The sequence below is a fragment of the Pocillopora damicornis genome, chromosome 8, assembly GCF_964200805.1.
Source record: "Pocillopora damicornis chromosome 8, jaPocDami1.2, whole genome shotgun sequence".
Lineage (NCBI taxonomy): Eukaryota > Metazoa > Cnidaria > Anthozoa > Scleractinia > Pocilloporidae > Pocillopora > Pocillopora damicornis.
The window spans coordinates 5278204-5290903 of NC_142677.1; the positions used below are offsets into that span (position 1 = coordinate 5278204).

The following is a 12700-nucleotide window of genomic DNA, read 5'->3' on the forward strand; positions in this document are numbered from 1 at the left end:
CACGCATCTTAAAAATTAAGAAATGCACAAGTTTTGCTCAGGCAAATTCAGCACTTCTTTGTATAAAATTATTTGGTTTCCAAGTATTTTCTGGCCAAGTTTGCCTTGCTTTCTATCCATGGCTTCTGTCGATGCAAAGTTCCCGTCCAGTTTAACGGCGAGTTATTCACTTCCGGTCCGATTGGAGTATACTATTTGGCGCTTAAAATATTTAAATGAGAACTAAATAAACTAAGTAATAATCGATTCGGAATAAATTGACATCTTATTTTTCACGCGACAAAATTCGCTTTGAAGTTAACGATAGTTCGATTCCCAAACGTGATACGAATTATGGCTGGAAAATGACAACTGAGCTTAGAGTAGTTTTTTCTAAGGTAAATGTAAGTGTTCATTTCCTAAAAGTATTATTAAATTGAGAAATTTTACATCGCCACTCAATTTTCTGGACGTAAAGTCTCGTAAACAACGATCCAAGCATGGTGAAACTGTTACACGCGTCTAATAAACGCAAGACATTCATACGTTTTGCCCTTCTAAAGAAATTAATCCCTTTCTTGAATAAAACTTTGGTCTCGAAATATTTTCTGGCCAGGTTTGCCTTGCTTTCTATCCAAGTTTCCTAGTAGCTTGCGAGCATATCATCTTATGACTGGGGTGGCACTATAACGTTACAAAGGGAACAACGAGAAAGAAATGGAAAGAGCTCGCAACTTCTTGCAACGTTTTACTGAACAGCAAATTAAAAACTTTAAACAGCCATGATATATTCGACTTTCAATCTCTGACTAAACATAACATAACATATACCATTTATGCTTCTAACATACCCCTCCTCCTTTGTTAATATCAGCTCCGTTCTCTTTAAGCAATCTTACAATCTCAGTGTGACCATTCCTCGCTGCTGCAGTGACTGGAGTGCGCTCACAAATCTAGGAAAGAAAAAACACAATGAGAAAGTACGGTGATGTATAAGGGGCATTTTTTCTTCTTTAATGACCAACCTGACGATATATGGTTCAATCTTCTTTTGGGATGACAACAATGTACAACCGTTTTTTTAGAATCGAGTCAGAAGGAGTAATACCTTGTACAATAGTTCACCAAATCATATGGATAAATCCTAATGGTTGGTAGGGGGCACTAAGGAAGAAGCAACACAATAACCCCTCTCACTTCTGACATGTCTTATGTCTGTGCAAAGCTCCTTTCAAGTTCAGCCGCGAGTTTTAAACCATTAAAGATTATTTTTCACTTCCACTCTCATCAAAACACATTTTGGAGCTCAAAATGAGAGCTTAAAAAGCAATAAAACCAAGGTGAATATCGTGAGCACGTCTCATGAACGCAAGACAATCACAAGTGCTGTGCTTCAGAACAAATTCAGCCCTTCCTTGAATAAAACTTTTTTCTTGAAATATTTTCTGGCCAGGTTTGCCCTGCTTTCTATCCAAGTTTCCTAGCAGCTTGCGAGCATATCATCTTATGACTGGGGTGGCACTATAGCGTTACAAAAGAAACAACGAGAAAGAAATGGAAAGAGCTCGCAACTTCTTGCAACGTTTTACTGAACAGCAAATTAAAAACTTTGAACAGCCATGATATATTTGACTTTCAACCTCTGATTAAACATAACATAACATATACCATTTATGCTTCTAACATACCCCTCCTCCTTTGTAAATATCAGCTCCGTTCTCTTTATGCAACCTTACAATATCAGTGTGACCATTCCTCACTGCTGCAGTGACTGGAGTGCGCTCACAAATCTAGGAAAGAAAAAACACAATGAGAAAGTACGGCGATGTATAAGCGGCTTTTTTTCATCTTTAATGACCAACCTGAGGATATATGGTTCAAAATTCTTTGGGATGACAACATTGTACAACCGTTTTTTAGGTATCGGGTCAAAAGGAGTAATACCTAAAACCAAGGTGAATATCTTGCGCACGTCTCATGAACGCAAGACAATCACAAGTGCTGCGCTTCAAAACAAATTCAGCCCTTCCTTGAATAAAACTATGGTCTCGAAATATATCCTGGCCAGGTTTGCCTTGCTCTCTATCCAAGTTTCCTAGCAGCTCGCGAGCATTTCATCATATGACTCGGGTGGTACTGTAACGTTACGAAAAAAACAACGAGAAGGAAATACAAAGAGCTTGCAATTTCTTACGACGTTTTGAACAGAAGTAAAATATTTGACTTTTAAAACTCTGACTAAACTCTTCATAACATATACCATTTATGCTTCTTTTTAAATTTAAACAAAACAAAAAAAAACAAAACAAACAAACAAAACAAAACAAATTTAGCCCTTTCTTAAGACGACTAAACCCTGCTACAAATTTGGTCTCCAAATATTTTCTGACCAGCTTTGCCTTTTTTTTATCCACGACTTCTTCAGTCGATTTAAACTTCCCGTCCAGTCACATAGCGTTTGTATTATTTCCGATCCACAGGGCGTACACTACTGGGCGCTTAAAATGTTCAAATAAAAATTGAATAATTTAAATCTAGTATCATTTAAAATAATTTAAATGATACTAGATTTGGAAAAAAACGGACATGTTACTTTTCAAGCGACAAAATTAACTTCAGAGTTAACGATAGTTTGATTCCCAAATTTTAAGCGTGAAACGAATTAAGGCTGAATAAAAAGATCTGAACCTAAAGTAGTTTTTGCAATGCCAAATAAATGTTCATTTCCTAAAACTATTGTTAAATAGAGCGATTTGTTAGCAATCTTTGACCTTTTGAAAAATTTCAATACATCGTCACGCAGTTTTCTGGTCGTAAAGTCTAGTAAATAACGATTCAAGCCTGGTGAATCTCGTGCGATTCAGATATTTTCTGACAACGTTTGCCTTTCTATTGATCTATGGCTTCTGTCGATCCAACCTTCCAGTCCAGATAAACCGCGAGATTTTTATTTCTGGTCTAATTGGCGGACACTATTTGGCGCATAAAATATTGAAATGAAAATTAAATATAAAGTGATACTCGATTCGCAAAATAAACGGACATGTAACTTTTCAAGCGACAAAATTAGCTTTAGGGTTAACCAAAGTTTGATTCCCAAATTTTAAACATGATACAAATTATGCCTGGAAAATGAGAACTGAACTTAGAGTAGTTTCTGCAATGCTAAATACGTATTCATTTCCCAAAAGCATCGTTAAATGGAGAAATTTGTTATGAAATTCTGCAGCTTTTTTAAATTTCCAGTACATCGCCACGCAGTTTTCTGGTCGTTAAGTCTATTAAACAACGATTCAATCAAACAACGATTGAATCTCGTACGCACGTCTCATAAACGCAAGACATTCATACTTTGTGCGCTTCCTAAGAAATTATTCCCTTTCTTGAATAAAGCTTTGGTCTCAAATATTTTCCGGCTACGTTTCCTTGCTTTCGATCAGAGTTTTCTAGTAGCTCGCAAATATATCATCTTATGACTGGGGTGGCACTATAACGCTTCCACAGTAAAACGAGAAAGAAATGGAAAGAGCTCGCAATTCCTTGCAACGTTCTCGTCAACAGCAATAAAATATTTGACTTTCAAACTATGTAGAGAACAGTAAAATATACACATGGTTGTATAAATATGGTTGAATCTGCTTTTAAGACGACTACATTCTGCTACAAATTTAAATGAAATTTAAACTCTTACTCTCAGACTCTGACTTTACTCTTTATAACAGATACAATTTAACGTACCCGTCCTTCTCTGTTGACATCAGCTTCGTTTTCTATGAGCAACCTCACAATATCAGTGTGACCATTTCTTGCAGCCTGAACGAGTGGAGTGTCCTTCAAAATATAGAAAAGCAGCTTTACGACGATAAACATAAGTTTAAACACAATTCTTTGTTCCCTAAAAGTACTGTTGAATAGAAGAGTTTGTTTAAAAATACTTCTCCTTTCACAAATTTTTAACACATTACCACGCAATTATCTGTCAGTAAAGTCCAGTAAACAACGATTTAATCGTGGTAAATTTGTTACACGTATCTAAAACATCAAGGAATTCACAAGTTTTGCTCTTTCTAACAAATTTACCCCTTCTTTGAATAAAACTATAATCTCTAAATATTTTCTGACCAGGTTTGCCTTTCTTTCTATCCACGGCTTCTGTCAGTGCAAACTTCCCGTCCAGCTAAACCGCGACTTTTTTATTTCCGGTCTAACTGGTGTACACTATTGAGCGCTTAAAATATTTAAATAAAAAATCAAATAATTTAAGTGATACTCGCTTTGGAAAAAAAAACGGACGAGTTACTTTTCAAGCAACAAATTAGCTTTAGAGTTCAGGATATTTTGATTCCCAAATTTTAAACATGAAACAAATTAAGGCTGAAGTATGATAACTGAAGTATGATAACTGAACTTAGAGGAGGCTTGCAATGCTAACTATGCGTTCATTTCCTAAAGCTATTATTAAAAAGAGAAATTTGTTACGAAATCCTTCACCTTTTAAAAAAACTGAATAGAAAAACACAATGAAAATTCAAAATATAGAAAAGAAAAACAATGAGGAAGTATAGTAATATATAAACCGCATTTTCTCTTCTTTAATGACCACCCTATGGATATATGGTTGAATCTGCTTTAAAGATGACTACATTCTGACACAAATTTAAACGAAATTGAAACTCTTACTCTCAAACTCTAACTTCACTCTTTATAACATATACCATTTATCCCTTGTACGTACCCATCCTAGGCTGACATCAGCTCCGTTCTCTATGAGCAACCTTACAATATCAGTGTGACCATTTCTTGAAGCCGCAGAGAGTGGAGTGTCCTCAAAAAATGCAATGTTCTTCAAAACATAAAAAATAAAAACAATGAAAACGTATAGTAATATATAAGACGCATTTTCTCTTCTTAAATGACCACCCTAAAGAGATATGGTTGAATCTGCTTTAAGACGACTACATTCTGCTACAAATTTAAATGAAATTTAAACTCTTACTCTTAGACTCTGAGTTTACTCTTTATAACATATACAATTTATCCTTCTAACGTACCCATCCTCCTTTATTGACATCAGCTCCGTTCTCTATGAGCAACCTAACAATATCAGTGTGACCATTTCTTGCAGCCCCAGCGAGTGGAGTGTCCTTCAAAATATAGAAAAGAGAAACAATGAGGAAGTATAGTAATATATAAACCGCATTTTCTATTCTTTAATGACCACCCTAAAGATATATGGTTGAATCTTCTTTAAAGACGACTGCATTGTGCTACAAATTTAAATGAAATTTAAACTCTCTCTCAGACTCTGATTTTACTCTTTATAACATATACAATTTATCCTTCTAACGTACCGGTCCTGCTTTGTCCCAAATTTTAAACATGAAACAAATTAAGGCTGAAGTATGATAACTGAAGTATGATAACTGAACTTAGAGGAGGTTTGCAATGCTAAATATGTGTTCATTTCCTAAAGCTATTATTAAAAAGAGAAATTTGTTATGAAATCCTTCACCTTTAAAAAAAACTGAATAGAAAAACACAATGACATATGTAGAGAACAGTAAAATATACACGGCATTTTCTCTTCTGTAATAACCACCATAATGATACAAGGTTGAATCTGATTTAAAGACGAAATTTAAACTCTTACTCTCAGACTCTGACTTTACTCTTTATAACATATACAATTTATCCTTCTAACGTACCCATCCTCCTTTGTTGACATCAGCTCCGTTCTCTATGAGCAACCTTACAATATCAGTGTGACCATTTCGTGCAGCCCCAGAGAGTGGAGTGTCGTTCGAAATCTAGAAAAGAACAACAATAAGAAAGTAAAGTAATATATGAACCGCATTTTCTATTCTTTAATGGCCACCCTAAGGATATATGATGGAATCTTCTTCAAAAACGACTGCATTGTGCTACAAATTTAAATGAAATTTAAACTCTCTCTCAGACTTTGACTTTACTCTTTATAACATAGACAATTTATCCTTCTAACGTACCGGTCCTGCTTTGTCCCAAATTTTAAACATGAAACAAATTAAGGCTGAAGTATGATAACTGAAGTATGATAACTGAACTTCGAGGAGGTTTGCAATGCTAAATATGTGTTCATTTCCTAAAGCTATTATTAAAAAGAGAAATTTGTTATGAAATCCTTCACCTTTAAAAAAAACTGAATAGAAAAACACAATGACATATGTAGAGAACAGTAAAATATACACGGCATTTTCTCTTCTTTAATAACCACCATAAGGATACAAGGTTGAATCTGATTTAAAGACGAAATTTAAACTCTTACTCTCAGACTCTGACTTTACTCTTTATAATATATACAATTTATCCATCTAACGTACCCATCCTTTGTTGACATCAGCTCCGTTCTCTATGAGCAACCTTACAATATCAGTGTGACCATTTCGTGCAGCCCCAGAGAGTGGAGTGTCCTTAAAAATCTAGAAAAGAACAACAATAAGAAAGTAAAGTAATATATGAACCGCATTTTCTATTCTTTAATGGCCACCCTAAGGATATATGATGGAATCTTCTTCAAAAACGACTGCATTGTGCTACAAATTTAAATGAAATTTAAACTCTCTCTCAGACTTTGACTTTACTCTTTATAACATATATAATTTATCCTTCTAACGTACCCGTCCTTTGTTGACATCAGCTCCGTTCTCTATGAGCAACCTAACAATATCAGTGTGACCATTTCTTGCAGCCTCTGTGAGTGGAGTGTCCTTCAAAACATAGAAAAGGAAAATAATGAGAAAGTATAGTGATATATAAACCGCATTATCTATTCTTTAATGACCACCCTAAGGATATGTGGTTGAATGTGTTTTAAAGATGACTACATTCCTCTACAAATTGAAATGAAATTTAAACTCTTACTTTCAGACCCTGACTTTACTCTTTATAACATGTACGATTTAAACCGCATTTTCTATTCTTTAGTGACCACCTTTAGGATATATGGTTGAATCTTCTTTAAAGACGACTGCATTGTGCTACAAATTTAAATGAAATTTAAACTCTCTCTTAGACTTTGACTTTACTCTTTATAACATATATAATTTATCCTTCTAACGTACCCGTCCTTTACCGACATCAGCTCCGATATCTATGAGCAACCTAAAAATATCAGTGTGACCATTTCTTGCAGCCTCAGTGAGTGAAGTGTCCTTCAAAATATAGAAAAGAGAAACAATGAGGAAGTATAGTAATATATAAACCGCATTTTCTATTCTTTAATGACCACCCTAAAGACATATGGTTGAATCTTCTTTAAAGACGACTGCATTGTGCTACAAATTTAAATGAAATTTAAACTCTCTCTCAGACTCTGATTTTACTCTTTATAACATATACAATTTATCCTTCTAACGTACCGGTCCTGCTTTGTCCCAAATTTTAAACATGAAACAAATTAAGGCTGGAGTATGATAACTGAACTTAGAGGAGGTTTGCAATGCTAAATATGTGTTCATTTCCTAAAGCTATTATTAAAAAGAGAAATTTGTTATGAAATCCTTCACCTTTAAAAAAAACTGAATAGAAAATCACAATGACATATGTAGAGAACAGTAAAATATACACGGCATTTTCTCTTCTTTAATAACCACCATAATGATACAAGGTTGAATCTGATTTAAAGACGAAATTTAAACTCTTACTCTCAGACCCTGACTTTACTCTTTATAACATGTACGATTTAAACCGCATTTTCTATTCTTTAGTGACCACCTTTAGGATATATGGTTGAATCTTCTTTAAAGACGACTGCATTGTGCTACAAATTTAAACGAAATTTAAACTCTCTCTCAGACTCTGACTTTACTCTTTATAACATGTACAATTTATCCTTCTAACGTACCCCTCCTTTGTTGACATCAGCTCCGTTCTCTATGAGCAACCTTACAATATCAGTTTGACCATTTCTTGCAGCCGTAAAAAGTGGAGTGTCCTTCAAAATATAGAAAACAAAAAAAATGAGAAAGTGCTGTAGTAAACACCGGTGCAGCGCTCTACCAACTCTACGCTGCACCGTATCGCAGAGGTCATGGGTTCAAATCCCTAACGGGCCTGAATTTTTTTCAGGTCCTATTTTCAACCATTAGTTTAATAGTGTTCTTAGCTGCGAGGATCTCTTAAATTTGTTCTGTAGTAAATGGTTGAGTCTGCTTTTCGGACGACTATACTCTTCAAATGTGTTTTAAGCATAAGTTTCGAAGTAGGATTACCTTGTGCAACAGTTAAGCATATGATAATAATTCAATTTAATGGTTAGAAGGGGCACTAAGAATGGAACAACACAATGAGTCCCCCTCACCACAGACATGGCTTCTGTCCCTACCTACTTAACCTTTTAAGACAGTTTTCAGTTCCGGTCCGATCGAGAGACGTTGTTAGAGGTTTTAAATTAAAAGGAAAACTATATAACTTAAATAATACTCGTTTCGGAAAAAATACACATCTAACTTTTCAAGCGACAAAATTAGTTTTGGAATCAAAGATAGTTTGATTATTAAACGTGATAAGAATAATGGCTGGAAAATGAAACCTGAACTGGGAGCAGTTTTCAACGGTAAAAATCATTCGAAATGTAAGTGTTCTTTTCCTGAAAGTATTGTTGAATAGAAGAATTTTTTAAAAACATTGCATTCGATTAAAGATAAGCAGATAATTATTTCACATTTCTCTCTCATTAATATTCACATTTTGATTATCCGGACTCTCGATTATCCGGACTATTTACCGAGGTCCCGACGACTCCGGATAATCGAGGTTCGACTGTACCACGCAATTATCTGGCAGTAAAGTCCAGTAAACAACGATTTAATCGGGGTAAATTTGTTGCACGCATTTAAAAATCAAGGAGTTAACAAGTTGTGCACTTCTCAACAAATTTAGCCCTTCTCTGAATAAAGCTATGATCTCCAAATATTTTCTGACCAGGTTTGCCTTTCTTTTTATCCATCCCGTCCAGTAAGGCCGCGAGTTTTTTATTTCCTTTCCAATTGAAGTACACTATTTAGCGCTTAAAATATTTACATAAAAACTAAATAATCTATGTAATACTCGATTCGGATAAAAAACAAACATATTACTTCTAAACGACAAAATTAGCTTTAGAGTTAACGATACTTCCATTCCCAAATTTTAAACGTGATAGGACTTAGAGCTGAAAAATAAAAACTGAACTTAGAGTAGTTTTTGCAATGTCAAATCTTCTTGCCACTCTACTACTGAGAACGCATTGGTGAACTTATCCTGTATAAACTAAGGTCATATGCGTGTCAATGAAAACTGCTTAGATCAGCAACGTTGTGTGTGTGTAAATAGATTGAGAAAGATGTTAAGTTTTGGGCTCGACTTTTCTTTTATTCAACAATTCAGATTAAAACTTGCAATGTGAATGTGGCTGCCATTTTGATGAACTCTGTTGCTATTCATATTCAAGCGCTGTTTTCAAGATTGCCATCTTGCATGAAAAACATCAACTAAAATGTTTGAAATAAATTAGTACCAAGGATTTATGAACATACTAGTTATATTAACCAAAGGTAAAAATTCTCAAAAGAAAGGAAACATGTTTGTACTTGGAAGCTAATAGTACAATAATGAAAGAAGACTGAGCTCTTGCAAAGATTAAAGTTCACATTTTGGAATCCTTCATAACTGATTAAACGTGTATACAGTCGTCAGCTGGTTTATACATGCATTGATCTCACCTTGTGAAACATTGTGTACAGTTCTGCAAATGAACAATAAAGATTTCTGCCCTCAAGGATCTAACTTCCAACTATACATAACAAACACACCTGGATCTCTTCATTCTCCACTTCAGGACGACGACTCTGAACAGAGGTATCATCTGGTAATGATAGGTGAACATGCGAGTTCCCTTGTTCAGAAAAGAGCCCCTGTTCTTGGCTTAAATCTTCCTCTGAATCAAAGACATCTTTCTCCACACCTCCATCAGTCTTATTTGGTTCAATAGATGACATTTCCCATCTTGAACGCTCATTCTTTCCAGCATTTTCATTCTCACAAAAATCAAACCAACTGGCGAGACCTTCCCCTTTAATAACTGCAGGCAAAATATCACGGTTCACGTAAGTTTCCTTGTTAATGACATTATGCAGATACTGAGTTGGTTTTGACAACGGAACAGGTTCTAATGATTTTCCTGCTTTAGAATAATGTTAGTCTAAGAACCAACTTTCTGGGAAGATAAGGGATGGCTTATAAATGGATGGGATTGTATTTGGAGACATGGAAGCAGCATCGACCGGGTTTGAAAGTGAGCTAATCAAAAATTAACCACTTGTCTCAATTATTTTATATCTTTGATTTAATGCGTCATTTCTCACTACCGATATTTATTAAAACAAGTTTCTGTTGAATTAAAACAGAATTTGAAACTGAATCTCCATCAATATAACCCCAGAGTGGAATCAATTAGGCATAAATGTAAAATTGACTATGAACACATAATTCCTAGCCATAACCTGTAGATCCATAACACTCTGCCATTTCTGTGTGACTACTGTAATTCTTGAAATAAATATGAAAAATTCAGTTTAAGGCCTATAACAGGAATTTGTAAAAACTGAATAATTATTTTTATCTAGATACAAATGATTCTTTCAACAAGGGGAGATAAAAATAATTGTACTCTCATTTGCATCAGAATATTTACCTGATTCTTCCCATTCCTGACCAGAGTGTACTTCCTCATCACTACACTGTGGAGGGGCCATGTTTAATTTGCTGTCTCCATTCCATAAAGGGTTGCTTACAGGAGATTGAGCTGCCCGAGATTGACTAGTTGGTCCAGCATGTGTTGCTGATTGCTGGTTTGAAGTTACAGAAAGAATTGATTCTGAATCTTTTGGTTTAGCATTTTCTGCGTGAAGTGCCTCAAAAAGTTCATTATCCTGGTAATGGCTTTCTTCATTCTCTGCATTAAGATCAGGAGTATCGAGACAAAGCACTGGGGTATCATAATATGATGCTAACAGAGTATGTGAGGTTCTTTCGTCAGAATAGAAAGCCCATTCCTGACTTGAATCCTGCATTTCAATGTGGTCATCTTTCTCACAATCTTCTTCAATGTTTTTTGACTCTGGTAAAGATGTGTTCCATTTATGACAGACAGCACTTACAACACATTTATGGTCACCAATGCTATCCTCACTGGTGAAACCCTCTGTCATCTGTGCTAGGATTTCATGGCTCACATCAAGTTTACTGTTAACAGCTTTGTGTGAATGTTGGGTTGATTCTGTTTCAGGAATGGCTTCTTGAGATTTGCTTGATCTAGAACTCACCCAGGGGAATGAAAGTGAAGAATCTGGATAATGAAGATAAAAAAAAATGAAAGTCACTCCATATATCACTGAACAAAGAGACAGTGTTATGAAAACAATATTTATAATCATAAATGACTAATTGATTTACTAATAATAGTGCCTACAAAAAAATTCCCAGAAATTTGATGAACTGGAGCACTAAAACTCAATGGAGAATTATGCATTGAAAGACAAAATGTTTTGTTAGAGGTGTACCTACCACTGAAAACCTGATTTGCTTTCTAAAGGTTTATGAGGTCAACACATTTAAAAACAAAAGCAAAGCCCAAAGTGTATCTTAACACTAGATTTTTAACCTCTCCTTACATCTTTGATAAATGATAACAAGAATCAATATTCATTATCCTTTCATCCTGTGATTTGAACCCTTTCTACTTATAGTTTAAATTATAGCTCATTTTATACATGTTCACATGTTCATTATTATTGTAAGCTCAAGGAAACCAAATTAATTGAAATTTAATAACACGGTTGAATACAAACTCACCACTTAAAGATTCATCCCAGCTTTCTGAATCAGACAAAGCACTATCAGTTTCAGATGAAACACTTGAGTAACCCTCTGTGTCAGCAAAATAGTGTTCATCGCTTTCCTGAGTGCATGACAGTTGATCATCTTCCAAATCCTCCTCAACCTCAGTACATACTGTGAGAAAGAACACTTCACATGAAAATTTAAGTGTGAGAAGAACTTAGCTACAGTAACAATTCACCAAAAGATACCAAAAGTTGACAATAAATGTACTTCACCCTTTTGCTTTACACAATCATGATCATTTTGAAATTTAACCACAGATAGCAAAAATATGGCGAAGAAAATAAAGGGAAGTCAACTATATAAACTCAAATTTGAGGAGCAAACATTTCAAACTCTCGATTCAAAACAATGACACTGCTGAGGATTTTAATTTCTTAACACTGTTAAATATTGAAGCAACCACTGAAAATTTTCAAACAGGATTGGTGCAGCTTCCCGATTTTAGTGCTAGTAGGACAGTGAGCATGTCTCACTTCTATCTGGACAGTGTAATTGTGCAGTTAAAATATCCTATCTGTGTAAAGGGACAGTACCGATTATTTGCAAAATGAAAAGATCAGCATACTTTTCTTAGCCTCACTGGCTCTATGTCAATGGTGTGTAAGTAAGTGTAAGAAAGACCATTACAAGTAAGACCTCATGTCACATTGTCTGTCCCTATAAAGTTCGTTTGAGAAGCTGAGGATCGCTGGTTTGATACATCTTGCGAACAAACTTTGATTTTTATTTAAATTTCTTTTCCCTTCCTTTTATCCCATTTCTTGTTGTAGACGCTATAATGTACACTGTACAAGACTTC

At 34.8% G+C, this 12700-nt stretch overlaps 2 protein-coding genes across 2 annotated transcripts in view; both read right to left on the minus strand.

Annotated features, from left to right (window-relative positions):
• LOC149041090 (uncharacterized) overlaps nt 1-12700 on the minus strand; it is a 166395-nt gene that overhangs the window by 103865 nt on the left and 49830 nt on the right. The window lies entirely within an intron of this gene.
• Nucleotides 1-12700, minus strand: part of LOC149041092 (uncharacterized) — a 111725-nt gene that overhangs the window by 90217 nt on the left and 8808 nt on the right. Inside the window, exons 10-12 of the mRNA XM_089214604.1 lie at nt 11851-12009; nt 10691-11344; nt 9810-10078 (exon numbers count right to left, since the gene is read on the minus strand). Of these exons, the coding sequence (XP_089070730.1) occupies nt 9810-10078; nt 10691-11344; nt 11851-12009 (1082 nt within the window). The remainder of the gene's footprint in view (nt 1-9809; nt 10079-10690; nt 11345-11850; nt 12010-12700) is intronic.